Here is a 20,434-nt window from a genome sequence, read left to right as displayed (position 1 = left end):
ATGTGCTGGGGAATGCTTAGACAGCAGTGGGAAGTGCAAAAAGGGAAAACTATTTTTCTCAATTTGCTAACAGGAAACTTACGGTGATAATTAAATAGTATACCCCTTACTCTCGTGAACAATAGTACTTAGGGATGGGTAGAGGATGCAGGGGGTTTGGTTGCAGTTGGTTGAGGGAGGTAGGAATTACTGAAGACTATTTCCCATTGATTCATCTCCAACAGGGCCAGGATTCCAGTCTGCAAGTACCACGCTCCCTTCGATAGGAAATGTCCTTCAGATAGGACTGCCTTTCCATTAAACATTCCTGGGGGTCAAGCACCAATACTTAGGACTGAATTTCACAAGGATAAAAAGGATCTTTCAAAATCACAGATGAACAAACATATACTATCTTTAAAAATCTTGTTTAGGAAGGGTGTGGGGGAAGAATACAAAAGCCAGGATGGGAGACATGATTTGGTTAAAAATTAAATGCAGCATTTCAGCTCAGAAAGAATAAGAGCTAAGAATGAGTGATAAGGCCTCAGCACAGACCTCTGCAGGCAGTGACAAAGCATGAAGTGCCAGGGAGTGATGGGATGATGTGACAGGGCAGGGCACGGCCCACTACTCCACCCCTCCAGCGGCAGAGAGCACCAGGACACAGTGTGTTTGGTGGGGTTGGCTACCTGGGCTGAGGCAGGATATGGGACAGGAAGTTTCCCTGGCCCAGGCATGGCTCGGGCACAATAAAAACAGAATCCTGTGATTCGGTGATTTCCTCGGACATTGTGAAATTTGCTTTTACACTGTGGGAAACTAGAAGCATTAAATTGGGGAGGGGCAGGAAGTGAAGTGAATCCAGGCCCCATATACTGGGGCTCCCCCAGAGGCCAACTTCCCCTACAACTCACTGCTGGAAGGGACCCAGGTAGCATAGCCAGAAAAGGCAGACAGGGTCAGCAGCAACATGGAAGGCCCAAAATGATTTTGGAGGCACAGTGATCTTCGCTGACGTCTTGAGCCCTGGATGGTGGGAGCATGGTGGGGAGAATGGGGTGCAGGGGAAAGGAAGCAGAGCAGGAACAAAGGCAGAGCAGGGCGTCTGGCTAGTGTTCACTCTTAGATTCTGAGCTTGTGTGAAGTCCATAGGCTGGAAACCCAGTCTGCCTACTGGGAGAGTGTGCACAAGTATAACTGAGAATACAGACACGTTTCAAAGTGTCCATGACAAGAGTATAAATGTTTTCTATTGTGAAGAGGCCTCATTCCATTCTGTTAGGTCAGGCCAGGATGTGGCTTTCAGCGCCCCAGCAATTCCGGGCGGCTCCTGGAACTAGCATTTTCGTTCTGTTTCTGTGAGGGGTTTCTGGAGGGGTTTCTGTGGCAGCCAGATTGTCCAGTGCCTACTGGTACCAGGGCGTCTTTCTAACCCAGCGCAGTGTAAACCCAGCATCTGTTCGAATTTTGATTGAAGCTGCTTCTGCTTCTCGAACAGTCTCCTTCACAGACTGCATGAGGTTCTGGGCATTGTGAACCAGCATCTCTGTGGCCTGCAAGGAAAGAGGAGCTCTCCATTACTCAGTCCCTGACGCAGCAGCCCTGCCTCCAAAGCTGGCTTGAGCCAGGTGTAGACGAGTTTCCCTCCCAACACCTGGCATTCCCGGTACTTGTCGCATCACTGGTGCTTTACCTAGATCACCCAAAAGAACCCAAACTGGCCCCTCCCTGACTGTGTACTGTACCCTCAAATGGCCTCTAGTGTACACTGTTTCCTGGTTTTCCAACAAGCTCCTCCTCTGGCTCTTGCTGTTCCCTGAAATACCCTCCTCCAGGTCCCCATGGCTCAACCCTCACCTCCTTCAGATCTTCATTCACTTATCACCTTGGTGGGCTTTCCCTGCTCACTTTATTTTAAACCACCTTCCCAACTCACAGCATTCCTAGTCTTCCAATTCTTTCTTCATTTTTCTCCATAGAACACATCATCACTAACTAATGTACTACACATTTTACCTGGGTCGTTTGTCTTATCTGATTTTATCTAATATTTAAGTTCCATGAGGGCAGAGATTTTGCCAGTTTTGTTCACAGTTGTACCTCAGTGTTAGGACAGTGCCTGGCACATAAGAGGTATTGCATAAATATTGAATTAATAAATGAAAAAAATAACAAACCAACCACCTTATAAATGTATGAAAATCTAAATAAGTAAAACTTCTAAAGACACAAATTTACTGGACTGGGATCACCCTGGTACTCCACCATGGCATCAGTCCATTAGCCCTGTAATCTTTATTTTCAATTCTTAATTATTTTTGAACCACAGACCTGTGAGGGTTTAATAAAGGCAATTGATTCTCCTCCGAGAAATGTTTACGTGCACAAAATTTGTGCATGCAATTTCAGAGGGTTCATGGGCTCTGAGAGGCATAATAACTGTGAGCTAGAATTCCTAAACAATTGACCTTTTCACTTGGTCACCAAAGAGGCAGAGATTTGCCAACCAAACTCACACAACAGTCAGGATGAGGACTCACAACTTCTGACTTGCAGTCCTGTGTGTTTTGCATTCAGTTTCGATCTTTTTTAATTGGAATATTTAATAGAAGATACTACATATTCCCAAGATAACATTTTTGTTGGTTAATTAACTAAATGATAAGGTCTGAAACTGAGCCTTATCCTTCCTTCCCTGTTTTTTCTACTTCCTTTTCTTGGGGCAGAAGAGATCACATGACAGGAAACAGCTCAGGGCCCAAACCCTGCCTAGAATACATAGAAGTTAGGGATGAAGATCTAGTTCCCGTGGTTTAGGAGAAGAAAGGGTTAGGATGAGAGCTGTTGGATTAAAACAGGCAGTGAAAGCAGCACTACTGGCACCAAGAAGAGTAGCCTCCTGTCCCCTCGAAAGTGCCCCTATCTCTGTCTTCTGGCCTAGAGATCAGAGACGGTCTCCCCCAAGCTATTTGTGAGTTCCCCAACAAGAGGGGCTGTGTCTTTTTTTCTTTTTTAACTCCCCTATACAATGCCTAATTCAGCCTGCTAGAGGGGAGATAGGGAGAGGAAGAGGTGCTCCAATGAGGCCTTTCTGAAAGAACTGGGCCACATGTCCAGGAGGCAGGGAAGGAAGACAAACTCCCAAGAAACAGTTGCCAAGGTACATATAAGAAGCATCGCTCAAGGCAACCTTATTTCAAACTCTGTCAAAGAAACCCAAAGAGAAGCAAGCACCTCCTTTGAGCATCATTTCAGTCTCAGAACAGGTCCCTGAAAAGCTTACACCAGTCATCCTCCCTGAGGTAATTATCCCAGAGAGCAAAGAAGCAGAAATTCTCTCCTACTAAAATGACACAGTGGGGCAAGAGTGAACAGGCACTAGAGGCCTTGAGAGAGCCAAACCTATTCCAGGGAGCAAAAGAACTGAGTAGTGTCCTAACTGCTCCCGATTCAGACGCTTAACCTCCCTAGGTCTCAACCTCCCATCTGTATAAAATGACAAAAGTTGCACAAGGGCTTTACTTTCCCTTCCAAATTTCTGATGCATCTCTCCAACACAGATGCCCTTCTAACCATCCTACTGAATACTCGATTCACAGGTAAAACTCCCCAAAACCTGAATTAAATTGCTATAAAGTGGCACAGAAGCTGCAGGCAGAACACCAGGAGCAGGAGGGCACGTACCTGCTCAGACTCCTCATCGCTGATGTTGGTCCGGCCCAGCATGGTGGCCTTCACTGTGGACAGGATTTTGAGCTGGGTGCTTATAGTTGGGATTCGCTCACACACCTAAAAAGAAAATTTCATTTAGTATGTTTCTGTGTTTGTCTTACCCGCAAGCTCCTTAAGGGCAAACCTTATCCGCCTCTGTCCTTCCAGGGGCTGGCGTGCAGAAGGCACTCAGTAAATTAGTAGCGGGATCACACTTGTTTACTCCTAAGGATCCATATAGTCTCTTTGTTCAGAAATGGAAGCATTAAAATTCTTTCATTTGATTAGGAAATAAACTTTCCTGAAATCTTCCCCAAATACACATGTATATTTCCCTGCTATTTCTGTCCATTTTGAAGAGCCTCCTATGCCTGGCTCACCCACTTCTCTCTCTCTCATGCCTGGCTCACCCACTTCTCTCTCTCTCATGCCTGGCTCACCCACTTCTCTCCATCTCCCCTCCTCTCCCACACACACACACACACACACACACACACACACACACACACACACACACACACTCCTGAGTACCTGTAAGAGGTTGGTTCTAATCCGCTTATCTGTGCACTGCTTGGCAACCTCCTTGGCCAACCGAGTCACCTCATCTGAGGCCTTGGCGATGTCCTTGGCACATTGAATCAATGCCCGCTTGGTACCACTGCCCCCTCTTACCAGCCGAGACATCTCAGCCATTAGCAGAGCCATGCGCTTGGCTGCTGCAATGATGTCATTGCCCTAGAGAGAAACAGATATACAGTGTGAGCTCAGCCCACGCTCTGGCCAAGTCAGGGAAAGAAGTGGAAGCACAGAGAAGAGAGAAGGGAGCCGGCTGCTCTAGCAGCCCTCTGGGAAGGATGAGAAGAGGAGGAACGACTGTTCTTGAGTGAAATGGATAGCACAGGAGAATCAGACAAAAGAAGAGGGAACCAGGGCACTCGCCCTAGTGAGATAGAGAGTGAGAGAGACAGAGATCACCTGACTGAAATAGGAAGAACTGGATATTAGTCTGAAAGGGCGACATGTGCGCCCCAGGCATAGCACTAAACAAGCACTTAGCATGTCCAGGTTAATCATGTCAATCAAATGGGGACGGACCCAAGAAGTTGGTTAAACAGGCATTTTCCTTTCTAGAGGGGAAAGCAGTAGAGCTGGCCTGAGGGGAAAAATACAGAGGAGCCTTCCAGATGCTGAAATCATCCTCGTCATCCTCAGCCTTGTTATAAACAGCAGCCAAGGACTGTCACTGCTGAACTGGAATTTAGAACCCAAGTAACCGTTATCAGCCTTGATTTAAAAATTACATATTTTGTGACCTAGACTGCTCCTGCCCTCCCTCTACTGCCTTTGTTTGTCCTGTCAGCCTAAAGGAACATATTACTTCCATTTTTCACATTTAAAAAGGCCAAGAATCAATCCTCCAGTCCCCTCAGGTAAGTGGCTTCAATTAAAGAAATTTCCAGCTAAGAGGATGCTGGGGAGGCGTCAGGAAAATAAAAATCATGAGTCGAGCTGTAAATGGAACTCCCACTCCCAACTAATAGCAGTTTATCTGAGATTTGGCATTTTGCTTCATTAAAAGCCTCAGGGGTCATAATAAAGAAGTATACAAGTAATTTACTTTATGCCCTCAAAAGGCTTATCTTTTGGCTGAAAACTACCAGAAAACAACTGCATTGTTCAAAACTACCCAAAAGGCCAGGCCGTTCTCATTTTTCCCCTCATGCTGTTCAATGTCTACACGATGCAGTGAGGCACACAAACCATGCCACTGCCAGGCGCCCCGTGAGAGACGTCCCCAGGCACCAGGAAGTGGCTGATCACTGATGCTAGAAGGCGTGTAAGATCTCAGGCAGAGAGGACACAGGTATGGGAAGAAGTCACGAGAAGCGGGTATGTCAGCCAAGGCCGCCTGGGTCCACCTCTTCCAGGGCAGGCCTGGGGTCATTCTAGGACTTCACGACCTTGGTTAGAAGACAGTGTGGTGCCAGGGTTAGTTATCACCCATTACTCTTCAAGCCCTTTCTTCTTGCAACATGCCACCTTCAAAGGGGAAACAGTGGTCACCCCCCACCCCCACCCCCACACTAGCTTTGGTTCAGTCTCCAAGGCCAAAGCTCCACTGCCTGCCCTGCAGCCTTGAGCGCTCTCTGTTCCCCACTCCCACGCCTCCACGGAAGCCTGGACAAGCAGTCCATGAAGCCCCTTCCCTGTGGGTTCCCATTAAGGCCAGCATCTGCCACACAGCCAAGTGCAGGGCAGCAAGCAGCGCCCCTCCCCACCACCACCACCACCTCCCAGAGACCCTGCCATAGAAAACTCCTTCTCACCCTCATCAGCTCTGCAGAGCCATCAGTCAGTGAGAGGTCAGCAGGGGGCAGGGGGAGATACGCAAAGCTCAATGGTCAGGCCAGGTGACCTTTTAACGGTCTATGATGGTTCCTGACCTGCAAGTCACTGAGCAACGCATCGATGGCTTCCCAAGGGGTATCAGGTTACAATAGTGGCCACAAGGTCAGTAAGAACAGGAATCCTTTCAAAAAGTGACCCCGTCTCTCTCTACCCCTCCAACATAAATGCAACCCCATCAATCGGGCCTGAGCAGACCTTTCAGACTTGTGAAGCCAGTCCTAACACGGTGCAGACAGACAGACGCCCGCCCTGCCCAGACTCACAGGACCCGCACAGATCATGAGTGATGCAATGTGTCAAGGCTGCACGTGGCCGGATGCATATGGAGCAGCCCCAACTGGGGGTGCCAATCAGTACCTTACTAGACCACTTGGTAGCTTCCCGATGCAAGGACTGAGCCGCGGCCAGAATGGGCTGGTTGACCGGCTGATTGGATGGCATTAACAGCAGCTCAGGTTCGTAATCGTCTTCCATGTCCGGGGGGACAGGGAACCCAACAGCATCAGCCGCCTCTGCCTCTGCTACAACACCTATACCCACCTCAGCGGCTGCGGTACCCGGCTTTGACGATGGCAGGAAGGATGAGAAATGGGGAAAGTGTTAGTAAGAGCCGTCGGACGTGGGGAGCTGAGCTTCCGCTGTTTAGTCACCAAAGCCTGCCTAGGAAAGGAAAGAAGATGGCGTGCTCTCCAGGACCAGGAATCAAGCTCCACAAAGCAGGGAACTCAGTCTCCAGCAGTGGCCCAAGACCTCCCGTCCACAGTGAGCGAAGGAAAGAGACTCACCCCAGTGGCAAAGGGTTTCCAGAGAAATAGTTATACTAAGAAAGCAGGTGGCATTCCTTTTTCATCCACTTACTACCAAAATTAAACTTGCCAGGAGTAATTCTCAAGTCAGACTATTTTAGAGGAGCCAGACTACCAACAGTAGTAGCTCATTACCTTTCAAAGGAATCCAGAGAGAAAAAGCAAACGCAAGCACACACCTGCTGTGAACAGATCGAGGAGAACACCCTGCTGGCTCATTCGGACACTGTCCCGCCTCTCCGCACACAGGAAGGAATGTGGGTCAGCTCTGCAGCTGCCACACACATGATTACTTCCTTCAGGAGTTAGAAGTCCCAGAATTAAAAACAATCCATCAGAGGCAATGGATACCACACCAGGAAAGAGGCAAGAAAACAGACACAACGGTGAGTGAAGAGGAACTGATCAAGTGCCCCACCGCCACCCAGCTGGAAGGAGCCTCAAGGAGACGCCTTTTCCAGCTCCCCATCTCAGGGAAAAGCCACACTCCAGACCAGCTCTCTGTCCCCTCAAGGGCTTCGGAGACGATGCTTCCATGGTCTCATCGTGCATCCGCTGTTAGGACTGACTCAGAAAGCTGTTCTCTGGGTACAGCCTAAATCTCTCCTGTTGCAAAACAGGGTTCTCGCTCAACCCACACTCAATTTACATATTCCACAGATAAGATAATACATGGACTTAGCAACTCAGCCAGGCTGAGCTCAGAGGAGCCCCAAATTGGTGCCCATGATAGAACAGGACCCATGAGGGGGGAGAGGATGAATTTATTAATACCAGGGATGGGGATTCTGAAAGGCTGGGGGAATCAGGTGCTGAAAATAGCCTGGGGGGGGGGGGGGGGCGGCGGGGAACAAAAGGAATTGCCTCAGTGAAGCAGAACCACTTTTATATGAAGAACGGTGAACACGGATTGAGTCTATCAAACATCTCTAACCAAGAGGAAGTGGGAGTTTGTGGGGAATTTTCCTTAAGGTTGTTGTCACTCCTAAAAGTCTTCTCCTGCCCAGGAAACCTGACTCCAAAAGGTGACAACTAGTTGGAGGATTCGGGACAAACATGGGGTTCAGGTACCATCTCAATCCTTTGCCCTAAACTCTGTCTCCATCAGACTCACCCCCATGCCGTAGCAGAGAGGCCAGCTCACTGACGGTGGGGTTCAGAAAGACAGACTGACACACTCACACAGACCACCACCACCCCAAACACACACGGGTCTGTGAAGCAGCCCCTGACTTCACAGAGCTCAAGGTCACCAACGCTTGGTGCTACAAGCCTCCAGTGACAGTCCGGCCTAAGGACTTCTGGCCACAGGTGGCAAAGGGCAGTACCTGGGCCAATCCTGCCTGCCCCCTAAGTTTTATCTTTATCTTTACAATTCAAGTATACTTTATGTTATGCTGTTTAATGCAATGAAATTTAAATGCCCTTTAAAATCTTGGAGGAAAACCAGCCTTCGCTGTCACCCCTCCCCGTGCATGGCACTCTGGCCCGAGGGGTGTGCACACCCCAGCTGGAGAAAGACGATTATAAATAATTCCACAGGTCAGGTCCAACACCAGCAAGATCGTCACTCGTTCTCAGAACCTGGGCTCAGAGCTAACAGTTCAGAAAAATACAGTTATAAAACCAATGTCAATTTCCCAGCCTGAAAAAAAACCCAAGATTGGCCACATGTGCAGGAAGACCCTGGGGAACTACATTCAATACAAAAGCTTAAGATCTGAGGGTGTGAACAGAAGAAAGGCAAACAGATGGTGGGAATAAAGATCTAGGGTCATATCAGAAACAGTGGAGAGCTGAGTTAGAACTACATTTCACTGCAAGGTTAGCAATAGCTTTTAGCTCTTATTTAGAAAAGCTACCGCTCACTTTTCATCACCCACATTAATATTTATACTTTCAGATTTGTTGAGCTAGAGTTAGCCTGGCACTGTCTTGAGTTGAGGAGTAAGATGATTCTGAGAAAAGGAAAAAGTACATGGCTTCTAAAACACAATCTACCTGCTTATGTGAAAAAATAGAAGGAAAATGTACACATTTCATCTAGCCATAGCAGAGCCCACAGAAGACAGGTGCATGTTTGGGGAGCTGATAATTAGCAAAAGAGCATCGAAAAACATTCAGAAATCCCAAGAAAGAAAAGCAATTTCAAAAGACCCCAAACGTCCAGTGTCTGACACCTGACACTCTAATGGACAGAACCCTGTTCTCACACCACAGGTGCTAGAAGGAGAAACCATCAAGCACCAGGACCATCTAATTAAACCACACCTAAGAAGAGTATCATGCCATTGGCAACAAAAGAAACCAACCCAGAGAAAGGGGGTGACTTTCCAAACAGACTCTTCTTCCGGGGTGTCTGTTATGCATGGTTCTTCGTCCTTTCTCAACAACAAAAAAGCTTCGTTACTTACCTTGCTGGACCATTTGCGAGCTTCATCATGGAGCTGCCTGGCAGCCATCATCATTGGCTGGTTAATCACCTCCCCAGCTTTCTGCTCAGGGAACTCTTCATCCTTCTCCTCCGGTGGTGGGGGCCTGGGCGGAGGGACCTCACCCTCAGGCAGAGGTGGTTTGGGAGGAGCAAGCTCATCTGTCAGCTAAGAGAGGATGACCAGGTTGTAAGTAAAGCCCTAGAACAACTGCCCCCTAGAAACCTTTCCTTTCCTCTAGATAGCACCCTCAGAAAAGCCATCCACATTCACTCCATATAAGACCACCCATACTGAGCACAGGGACCATCTGCTTCAATCTCAACAGAAACATATTTTCTTCCTTTTTTTCTCCACAAAAAGCTACGGTTCTGGCCATACCCCATGCACAGCGCCACCAGATCAAGGATTCTTAAAGAAGATCTAAGTTCTGGGCCTGACTCTGTTAAGAGGCAGCTGCACAGGCACATAACCTCTCTGACAATGAGGGGGAGCTATGCCAAAGGACCTCTAAGATCTGGATTCTAAGTATCATGACTCTAGTGATCACATAAGAAGCCATCCCAGGATAGCCCTCTCTCTAGCCCTAACCTTACCCACCCACAGCCCGGCTGGAAAGCATCAAATGAAGCACTGGAGGCCAGGGAAGCACTGCTCCTTAGCTATGAGCCCAATGCCCCAATTCCCTCCTCAACCAACTTAGAAACTGGCATCTTTTACTGACATTAAACATGGGAAAGTAAATCAAGGAGAGTAAATCAAAGTATTGCCTGGAGAAGCTATTCCCGAGGTCAAGCTATTTCCAATACTGTTAGAGTAAATGTCTAAAAATAATCACTATTTCTGATTCTAGGACTTGTATCTGCACGATATTGCACAGCTAGCCTCCTCCTAAACCATTCACCTATCAAAGAATAATAAGTTCACAGTACTTTGGAGCGGGCATCAAAAGATTTTAAATTATAGTTGGGGGAAAAAAATTAAAATATTTAAAAAAAAAGATTGTATTAATTTTGTTACTTAAAAAAAAGTCAAGTAAAGGAAAGATGAACCTCCATAAGATTCGAACCACCTCTGTGTTGCCGTTATCCCCTGGGAACACAGAAAACCTCACCACCAGCTGTGCAGGTCATGTCCCGACTCCTCACTGACTCCTCACCCATCACAGCCACACGCACCAAAGCCAGCTCCTTTGCTGAAGACACTCCTCATCATAGCAGGCCACACCCCAGGCCCCCACCTACCCAGCACACCCCATGCAGAAGCATTGGGGTAGGACTCCACCAGAGTTAGGGATGAAAACCAAGTTGTGGCTCTGACTAAGCTTTCAGGAAAAACTAAACAAAGGCACCTGGCGACTGAGGCTCCAGGACACAGCCTACACTTTTCTCTTGCTACAGCTCTGCACCCTGGGGCTCGAGTCTCCCCATCTCTCCGAATTTACTTACGCGGAGCTGTTCAAGGTCTGGCGGAGGCGGCGGGAAGTCAGGCTCCTGAGGTTGGAAGGCTTCTCTGACCTTGGCCACGGCTCCCAGGATCCGATATCCCGAGTCCAGGAAGCTCTTTTGCAGGCCTAAACACAAGACGGCCTCACTGTCAGCTGGCCAGGTCAGTGCCCTGGAGCACTGTCTGTCCAGCTGAAGAACAGGTTTCCGTTAACAAAAGCTGGATGTGAAGCTGCCAGTAAGCATCGCGGGCAGGGACTGAAGGAGGTTGGTGAGAGCAAGACAGGTAAAGACAGGTACCCTGGGGCCTGCAAAGCATCTGACACATCCCAAAACAGCTGGGCCCTGCACCAGGCGGCATGCCTTCTTGCCTGTACAACTAGCGAGACTAGTGGGACATTCCTGGCCACAAATGCTTCGGGCTCAGCTGGTGCTCATCACTTCTTTTATGATAAAGCAGTCAGGAGATAAGCCTGCCCAGCTCGAAGCAGGGGAGATGTCAGTGTCAGATTGGGAATCCATTCCCTGGAGTACTTCTCACCTTTCTTGCTACTCCTTTGCTCTACTTGGCATTCAGCCTATTAACCCGTATGTTGAGCTGCCACTCCTACTGCGTCCAGTTACTTGGAATTCAGGAGTCTACTCAAAACTATTAGAAACTCCAGTTAGGACCCTGAGCATGTCCTCAGTGATGGCGGGATGAAGATGCTGGAAAGACTCTGCCTGGGCTCGGGATGGACGGGCGGCTCCTCCCTCCCACTCTCTCCCACTGACGGGTTTCCACTCACCGACCAGGCTAAAAACGCTGGATGCTCACAAGAAAAACTCAGCTAAGGAAAACCCAGATTTCTGGGTGTAAAGCCAGGAGACCCATCGGTCAATGTAAGCCCTCCAGATCTGACAGAAACAAATACTGTTTTACCAAGAAAAAGCATTTTAAGAAAAGCAGAGAGAAGTGATGCCAGTTACGTAAGCTAAACAGGTGGTAGATTGGTTATCATGCATTCTTTGAGAAATTTCCAAATGAATGACTAAACAGGGCCAGAAGCTACATTAGTCAGACAACATTAGAAAGTACGGAGACGTAGGTCCAGAGAAACTTAACTTACAACAAATATGCCAGTATGGCAGAGCATAGTCTGTCCCATGTTATTTTGGACAGAGGATTAATCTAGCATTCACAAGCTAAGTGTCGTTTTTGCTCCCAGGCTTTGCATGCAGTGCTTATGGGATGCACATTCTCTCACCACCCCATTAGCTTCCTAACTTCTCAGCGGAGATGAGCCACACCACACACTGCTTACCAGGGTCAGAAATGTTTCCAGCCACAGCCTTTGCGTCCATCACCATCGGGGAGATGGTTTTGCTAAGTTCGTCAGAAGCGGCTTTCACAGCCTCACGGAACTTGGGGTCTTCAGAGTTCTCTACCTCCCTCTTAGCCACCAGTAGGATCCGGTTGGCCCGGCGAGCGATGCTGGTTGCCCCAGCAACGAGCATCTGAGGCTGAATATTGGCCATGGCTACTTTACACTTGTCCAGGTCTTTTTTAATTGCTTCTTCAGAAGCATCCAACAGAGATTTGGTGTCGATGGCTTCGTCCACCAGCCCTGTCAGGAGAACAGAAATGGAATTTAGTTCCCACTTTAAAAGAACAGAGACTCCAAAACCCTGTTGTCCAAGGTTCTCAGTTAAAAGTACAATACCCAGAATTCTCTTTCAGCTCAAAGTTCTTCTTTGGCGATCAAAAGCTTCCAGGTGAATACCGCAGTTAAAAAACGTGAAGATGCAGCCCAGGCGGCCACAGACACTCACAGCATTTACACCAACCGTGGTACATGCCACCTTCTAGCCACCAGACAACCAGAAATGCAACGGCATCGGGAGGAAACAAGGATTGCGTCTGAAACCTTCACCGCATTATCTGTTAATAACATTTTCTCCTTCCCATCTCACTCCCCAGCCACCTGTCGCCTGTTGGCAGCTTGCAGTACCCAAGACAAGCCACGCGGAGGATTCCAGTAACCCTAACAGCCTGCTTCTTGTTTCTGGTACCTCTCTTCAGGCCCCTCAGGAGCTCCACTTTCATGTCTGACTGCGATGGACCCTTGTCGCAGCAGGTTCTGCAGGAGAGCTGAGGAGCCTACATTCCTCGTTTCTTCCTTCTTCTCTCCCTCCCTTCACAGAGAATGAAGATGATTCCAGGGGCCACTTCAGCCGCACAGACACGGGTTTTCTCCTTTTTTTAAAAAAACTACGTAGTTGATAAGTTGGAGGAAACTCTGAGACAAGTTGTATTAAATGGTAGCTATTGTGGTTCCTTGAAATGTGAACCCACTGAAAATGACAGGGACACTTACTGTATCCACAAACACCGCCTCCCAGCCTCTGAAACCAAACTCTGGCTCAGGCTGAGCAAAGACACTATTCAAAGAGAAGATAGGAGCTGTAACAATAAACATCACACCGGGAGGGCGGCATTAAAATAAAAGAGACTCAGAGAGTCTCTCTTGGACAAAGTTGCAAGGCTTGAATGAGAAGCCGCTGCTGCTCAGCAGCCTTAATCAGGGCCAAGTACACTGTCAAGCACATGACCGTCCCTTTATCCAATTACAGCTGAGTAACAGAGCCGGTCCTGCTCGGGTTTCTCAAAACGCACTCCTCGCAGATTAGACAAGTACTCTGCACACAACCCTACCTGTCATTTTTTCAACATTATCGATCCACTGGTTCTTCATGGTCTCAAAATGTTCATAAGCGGCCTGGTTTCCGGGATTCCTAAGTAGGATGCGAGCAGCAGAGACGACCTGGCAATTACACAACAACCTTTAAACACCTGAGCACCCTCCCACTCAAATACAAAAACCTTTAGGGAAGCTTTCTCCTCTCTACCTACAGATGGCACCATAAAGCCAAAAACCGGCAAGTCTCTTTTCAGACTGAATACATTATTAGGCTTGGTCTCATAAACAGCTCCCCAGGATGAGCCCCAGCAAAAGGTTTTCCGGTCACAGCCTGATATTAAGAAGGTAAAAGAGTGACCAAGTAAATGGGTGTTTACGTGACACATCAGAGTATACACAAAACGGACACATGAAAGCCCTTGGTGTCAAATTTTCCATCTTAAAAAGCACCATGTTTTCAAGATACTAACAATTACTAAAAGTGCTTTCACAACTATTATCTTATTGAATCCTCATGACAACACTGTGACAGAGACAGAAGAAGTAATTTATCCATTTTACAGCTGCAAAAAGCAAGACTCAGAAAATTTAAGCAACTTGTGCTCAAGAGCTCCCACCTGGGGAAGGAACTAATATTTATTGAGTATTTGGTAAGTTACAGGCTATACGTTCATCGTCTTAATCCTCATAACAATCCATAGGAAGAAATTATCTCCATTTTACAGATGAGGAAACTCAAGTCCAAATCTGTCTCCAAAGTCCACAGTTGGTGACTTTTTTTTTCAATTATAGTTGACATTCAATATTATTTTATATTAGTTTCAGATATATAGCATAGTGATTAGACATTTATATAATTTACGAAGTGATCCACCGATTGAGTACCCACCTGACACCATACACAGTTATTACCATATTATTGGTTATATTCCCCATACTGTATTTCACATCCCCATGGCTATTTTGTGACTACCAATTTGTACTTCTTAATCCCTTCATCTTTCTCTCCCAGCCCCACAACCCCCCACCAGTCTGGCAACCATCATCTATATATGGCAACCATCATCTATCTATAAGTCTGTTTCTGTTTTGTTTGTTCGTTTATTTTGCTCTTTAGATTCCACATGTAAATGAAATCATATGGTATTTGTCTTTCTCTGTCTAACTTACGTCTAGTTTCCTGTTTCTCTTTTTTAGAAATCTTAGTTGTATACAGAAATTCTATGTTTTATATTCCATGTTTAAAGGAAGTTTTCAAAGAAAGTTAAAAGTTCATATTTTATGAAAGTCTTTTTTTTTAAGTTGCACAAGTGTCACTTTTCAAGAGTGTGGAACTTATTAACATGCAACATGGGCAAAAGTTGAACAATTAAAAGACATGCTTATTTCCCTGTCTCTCCCTGCAAGCTCCCACCAGAGCCAGTGTCATAGATTTGTAAAAGCCCAGCACAGCTCCTACTGTATCATAGGCACTCAGTAAATATCTGCTGAGTAAATGAATGAAAAAATAATGAATTTTCTATAATTTAATTAGAACAAAAAAATATACAAACTTCACACTCAATGATATTGAACTGATATTTTTAAGAACACCTATTAGAACTTTAAATCTTGTCCAATTTTTCTCTTTTGTTCCCACTCTGTCGGTATAGTGTTCACAGCATACTAGCTATATCTTGGTTATAGAATTAAGTAAAAACAAAGAAAACAAGTTATGGACACAAATAAATTTCTTTAAAATTCCCTCAAAGGTATGTGGGAAAAGGCATAGCTCTAAAACCAAAACAAAGTAAGCTGTCAAGATTATCTAAATACAGTAAAACCTTGGATTGTGAGTAACTTGGTTTGCGAGTGTTCCGCAAGACGAGCAAACATTTCTAAATACACTTTAATGTAGTAAATGAGCGATGTCTTACAATATGAGTAGTTTGTTTCTGGAATGAATTATGCTCGCAAGCCAAGGTATTACTGTACTTCCTTAAAAGTGGGGGGGTGGGGGAGTGGGGCAGGGAGGAGTGTGCTGGAGAGGGTTGGCTTTACTAGTTTTTTCTACCTTCAAAACTTAACTATTATCATTGTAAAAAATTCAAACAATACAGAAACAATTTTGACACTATGGGTATGTATGGGGTTTTTTTTCATGACATTTTACAGTACATATTCGAAACTGTATAGAAACTGTTCTGTAATTAACCTTCCTGACTGAATACTAGGTGGTGAGTATTGAAATGATGAAAAGTGAGCAAAACTCCACCTGGGGTGTGAGTTCTCGGGCTGTCTTCACTGATGCCTGGATGCCTTCCACCGTTGGTTTATTAGCAGTTCCAACAGCAGCCGCTTTCTCCGCGGTGGCACCAAGCCTTCCTGAATGGTTCTCAAAGTTAGCTGCCCTCTCATCAAACACCTTGAGGAAAAAACAAAGACAGTAAGAAAATTTACTTCCATAAAATGTTTCAGGCAGCCTCTGAAAAAGTCTCTCTTTCAACAGAGGCAGCAACTGCTCAAACAAAGACTTCAGAGATGATATATCGAATCCTGGTTAATAAGACAACCTATGCCTAGTCTTGGCCCTGCTGTATCTCCTCAGGGGGTTGGCCATAGCATCATGTGTGTGATGGTGGGTGCACGCACACGCACATACACCCTTTGATTTCAGTTCAACCAGCACTTACCAATGGCACACAGGGCATACGGCGCTGTGTTGTCTATAATAAGGAGTTCAAAGAATGTGGAGACTTAAATAAGCCCCATTCTCAAAAGGCTTGTTCCCTAGTTTAAAGAAGACAGACAAACCCACTCCAGGCTCCAGTATACGTGGCTGAGTACGTTAAAAGCCAAGAATATCCACATAGCTCCAGCATCCTCGGGGCAGCATCCCTCATGCAACCCATTACCATGAATGTTGTAAAAACTGCCCCTGGCCTCGATGGGACAGAAATGATAACGGATGCCCACACTCAGGCCTGACACAATGGTAAGGATGGCTGACTTTTATTATCTCAAATGCTAAACCATCTACTGAGTAGTTCATTCAGCTCTCACATTTTTTAAATGTTAACTTTTCTTTTGACGTAGCTATTATACATGGTTATATACCATAAAGGGGAGGATTTAACTAGATAAAAATGACAAAAGCTCTTTTGTAATTTGTTTGGATAACACTATGGGGATTGATGCTTGGAAAAGCAAGGTGCTGGGTCAGGTTTATACTACATACAGAGCATGTCAGAAATTGCCTGGCAGAATCCATCTCTTCTTTGCCTCTCCCTGAGGGTCTACCTACCCATACCTGGAGACCAGGTCTGGTCCTGGCAGACAATCCATAAAAGTCCCTTGGTTCAACAGCAGGCTCCCATGTCATGGCCAAGGTTCTGAGTTTACCCATTCTGGCCTCTTGTTTGGATTCAGCTACCTGAGTTCTTGCCACTTATGCTCGGCATCTCTGTCTAAATCTCTGATCTCCTAGTCCCCTTCGCCTGGCTTCAGTTCTCATTTCTTTCCTTGGCTGGTCTCCCACACTCAGGACCTACTGGGCTTTTGCCTACCTTGGTTTATCATCTCAACCCCAGCCCATATCTGCTGTTCCCTCTGATTAAACTGATTGCTTAGCTTACTGTTCTTGTTACTCAATCAAAATTTATTGAGCACCTACTATGTGCCAGACCCTGAAGTGAGTGATGAAGATACAAAAATGAATAAGACAAAATTTCTGCATCTCAAGGAGTACACATCCTAGTGAGGTTAAAAAAAAAAAAAATGACCCAGAAACAGACATTTATAATAGAGTGTGCTATAGACTGATATCATGGGAGCAAAAGGAAAGGCATTTTACCTAACCAGGAAGTAAAGGATAATGGAACAAAGGAATTAAATGAAAAAGAAAGAGAAGATCATTAGGTAGAGAGACAGAAAGAACAAAAACATGGAAGGAAGGACAGAATACGCAGAAAACTATAAGCAATTAGGCATTACTGGGCCATGAATGGGGAGAGACAGATTTGTAGGAAACAGGTATAGAGAGAGGGTTAGAAGCCAGATCACAGAGCTCTGGCTTTCTCCTATGTGAAAGGGAAGGCCCAATGAAGGGTTTAAGCAAGAAAGTATCAGGATCAGATCTGTATTTTTATTTTATTGGTAGCCTAGTGACATTCAGAGAAGACCAACCACAGATGAGCAGTCACACAGGAAGCAGGGAACTAGGTAGAACAGAGCTGTGGCAACATGAATGGGAAATGGAATGAAGTCAAATTTAGTTGCCTTAATTTACTGGTATGGGAAGATGAAGGGAACAGTCAATGGCGACTCGCAAATTTCAAAAAGAGGGAGAGCAGTTGAAGGATAACATGTGCTGAGGCACCTTTGAAACATCTAGCTGGAGAGGACCAGCAGACAAATGGATTTACTAGTCTGAAACTCACAGACGTCTGGAATAAAAAAATAGCAAGTCATCCCAGCCTAAGGGGACCGACCATGAGCTGAACTGCCCAGTAACTGAGGATAGTAACTGGGGGTCCCTAACAAATAAGAATAACACAAACCTACACCCACCGGTTCTATTGGGTTGTCGGGAAAGTCATGACGTATTTTTCTGTGTTTTTCAATGCAAAAATGTGTCATGACTTTCCTGACAACCCAATACATGGTCTTGGGTGCCAGATCCAACTGGTTATCTTTGCTGCCAGTAATAGAGAGGCTGGAAAACCAAATACTTGCTTTCCTACATTCCTTTACATCTGGGGTAGCCATGTGACAAAGTTCTAGCCAATGAGACATAAGCAAAAGTCTCCTGGAAGATTTCTGGGAAAGTCTTTACTTTCACTCATTTATTCAATACCAGCGATGTGCCAGGCATTGTTCTAAGAACTGGGAATAAACTGAATACAAAACAAAATGGAAATGTCATGCTAATGTGAGGGAGACAAAACATGGAATTTCACGCTAATGTGACAAACAAAAAATGAGGTAAACATGTCAAATGTTGATCAATGCTAAGGAGAAAAGTAGGACATGGAGATTAGGAAATCCCTGGGAGTGGAAGTGGGGTTGCTACCATAGGTGATAACCCGAAAGTGACATTTCAGTAGAAAGTCAAAAAAAAAAATGAGTGAATAATACATACTGTCATCTACGGGAAGACCAGAGAGAACAAGTACAAAGGCCCCAAGGTTAGAACATGCAAACAGAAACAAGGAATACGGGGAATACAATGCAAGGAGGTAAAAGCAGGCAGAAGAACATGGGGAGAGTGGTTCCACGTGAGATCAGAGTGGATGGGGGCAGATGCGGTGGTGCTGAAGCCACTTGTACCACTCACACCAGCTTGCCAGAGCCAAGTGTGCCCCTCTTTTCCCAGCTCTGCTTTCAGTGACTTCATATTCAAACAGACATGACGGGAGTATTTACATCACGGAAATCAACAAACGTTACACATTAGGGCTTTTTGTTTGGGGGTTCTTTTTCCTGGAGAACTGGTCTGCTGTCCTTTCTGAGGACTCTGGCTTCACTCTGGGTCAGGGAAGAGTCATCAGAAGGGTTTGAGTAGAAGAATGACACAAATGATTTAAAAGGATCGCGCTGACTCCTGTGTTGAGAATAAAGTGCCCTAATAAAGGGACAGCAGTGACTAGAGTACCCCCATCCCTCATTTCTTACTGCCTTGAACACGATGCCTAGGGCTGCAGCAGCCATCTCACACCATGAGGAAAAGACCAAGAAAAATCAGAGAGATGCCAGCTTTACTGGTGTCAAGCTGCTGAACCAACGCCAAGGCTACCTACCTCCAGGTTTCCTTCTGTGTGAGGAAAATAAAACCCATCTGTTTTCATCTTTGATGGTCAGATCTTGCAGCTAAAGACAGTCTTAACTGATAAACTTGGTGACTAAAAGAAGAGGTGGCAGGGCCTTCCCTCTTCTATGCTTTCATCTTTCATCCACAGTATCCCAACCACTGCCCTTGATGTACACAGTAATCACATTTTACCTTTACAAACAAATAATCAATAAATAAGTGTGTGTGTGTGTGTGTGTGTGTGTGTGTGTGTGTGTGTTTGTGCGCGCGTGCGCGCATGTGTGCGTGTTTGACCAACCGAAGAAATGGAAGGCCTCAGACACCTACCTCTTCCCTATTAGGTGCATCAGGAGGGGCGGTGGCCGCCACTGCCAACAGCTTGATGGGCGTTGTGGTGTCACTGAAAACATCTGACACCTCCTGAGTCATGGCCTCCTGCATCTGGGCTTTCAGATCCTTAAAAACATTGTTCACAAATGAAAATTTCCAAAACTATCTAAAAAGCACATCTGCCACAGTCCTCATTTCACTGACACATTCATCCATTAGGTCAGTCTTTCAGTCAATAAATATCTGTGGAGTATCAACTATGTACAAAGCACTGAGTTGGCATGGAACAGGTGTAAGATAGGAATCCTGCCTTCCAAGTGATTGGTGTCCCGTAAAAGAGGTAAAACATGACCCACATTTCCTTAGAGACTGTTCCACCCAATCGAGAAATCTTACTTCCTTTCTTGATGACCTCCAAGAAATGATACTGAGACTGAGAATCATGGGGTTGAGCCCAAAGGAGGCCCTGAGGGAGACAGAGTTCCTCACCGTTCCCAGTGCCGGAAGGGCCTGATACTAACCACGATAACTGTAAGGATTGTTTGCTAGAGGCAGTGCCAAACTTCTAAGCATTTTCTTATACGAAGAAGAAAGAAATCAAGAATGGGAATTCTTTTTTTAATACATATTTTTTTCCATTGAGATTCTAGAAAAATGTGGTAACCAATGTATATATCCGTTTCTTACCATGGGTCTAAAGAAAAGAATTCTTAGAAGTCCTCAAAAACTTTTTCTTTTTTAAAGATTTTTATTGGGGTATTGGAGGGATGGGAACAGTGCTGGGGAATTGGGGGAAGGGGAATAGACAAGTTGCTGTTGTTTTGTTCTTCAGTCTAGTTGTGGAGGACGT

At 45.8% G+C, this 20,434-nt stretch overlaps 1 protein-coding gene across 3 annotated transcripts in view; it reads right to left on the bottom strand.

Annotated features, from left to right (window-relative positions):
• Positions 1 to 759: 759 nt before the first annotated feature.
• VCL (vinculin) overlaps positions 760 to 20,434 on the bottom strand; it is a 121,844-nt gene continuing 102,169 nt past the window's right edge. For 2 of the 3 annotated variants that reach the window (XM_019626013.1, XM_019626019.1), the window contains exons 13-21: positions 19,582 to 19,710; positions 15,721 to 15,870; positions 13,481 to 13,589; positions 12,090 to 12,392; positions 10,789 to 10,913; positions 9,323 to 9,508; positions 4,225 to 4,428; positions 3,667 to 3,771; positions 760 to 1,535 (exon numbers count right to left, since the gene is read on the bottom strand). In XM_019626013.1, coding sequence (XP_019481558.1) covers positions 1,389 to 1,535; positions 3,667 to 3,771; positions 4,225 to 4,428; positions 9,323 to 9,508; positions 10,789 to 10,913; positions 12,090 to 12,392; positions 13,481 to 13,589; positions 15,721 to 15,870; positions 19,582 to 19,710 — 1,458 coding nt within the window. In that variant the 3' untranslated portion in view covers positions 760 to 1,388. Of the gene's footprint in view, positions 1,536 to 3,666; positions 3,772 to 4,224; positions 4,429 to 6,459; positions 6,664 to 9,322; positions 9,509 to 10,788; positions 10,914 to 12,089; positions 12,393 to 13,480; positions 13,590 to 15,720; positions 15,871 to 19,581; positions 19,711 to 20,434 lie in introns of all 3 variants that reach the window. The other variant, XM_019626026.1, reaches the window with a different exon arrangement.

The sequence above is a fragment of the Hipposideros armiger genome, unplaced genomic scaffold (genome assembly GCF_001890085.2).
Source record: "Hipposideros armiger isolate ML-2016 unplaced genomic scaffold, ASM189008v1 scaffold_15, whole genome shotgun sequence".
NCBI classification, from domain to species: domain Eukaryota; kingdom Metazoa; phylum Chordata; class Mammalia; order Chiroptera; family Hipposideridae; genus Hipposideros; species Hipposideros armiger.
Note: the sequence above shows the minus strand (reverse complement) of the source record. Positions and strands in the feature narration are given on the sequence as shown.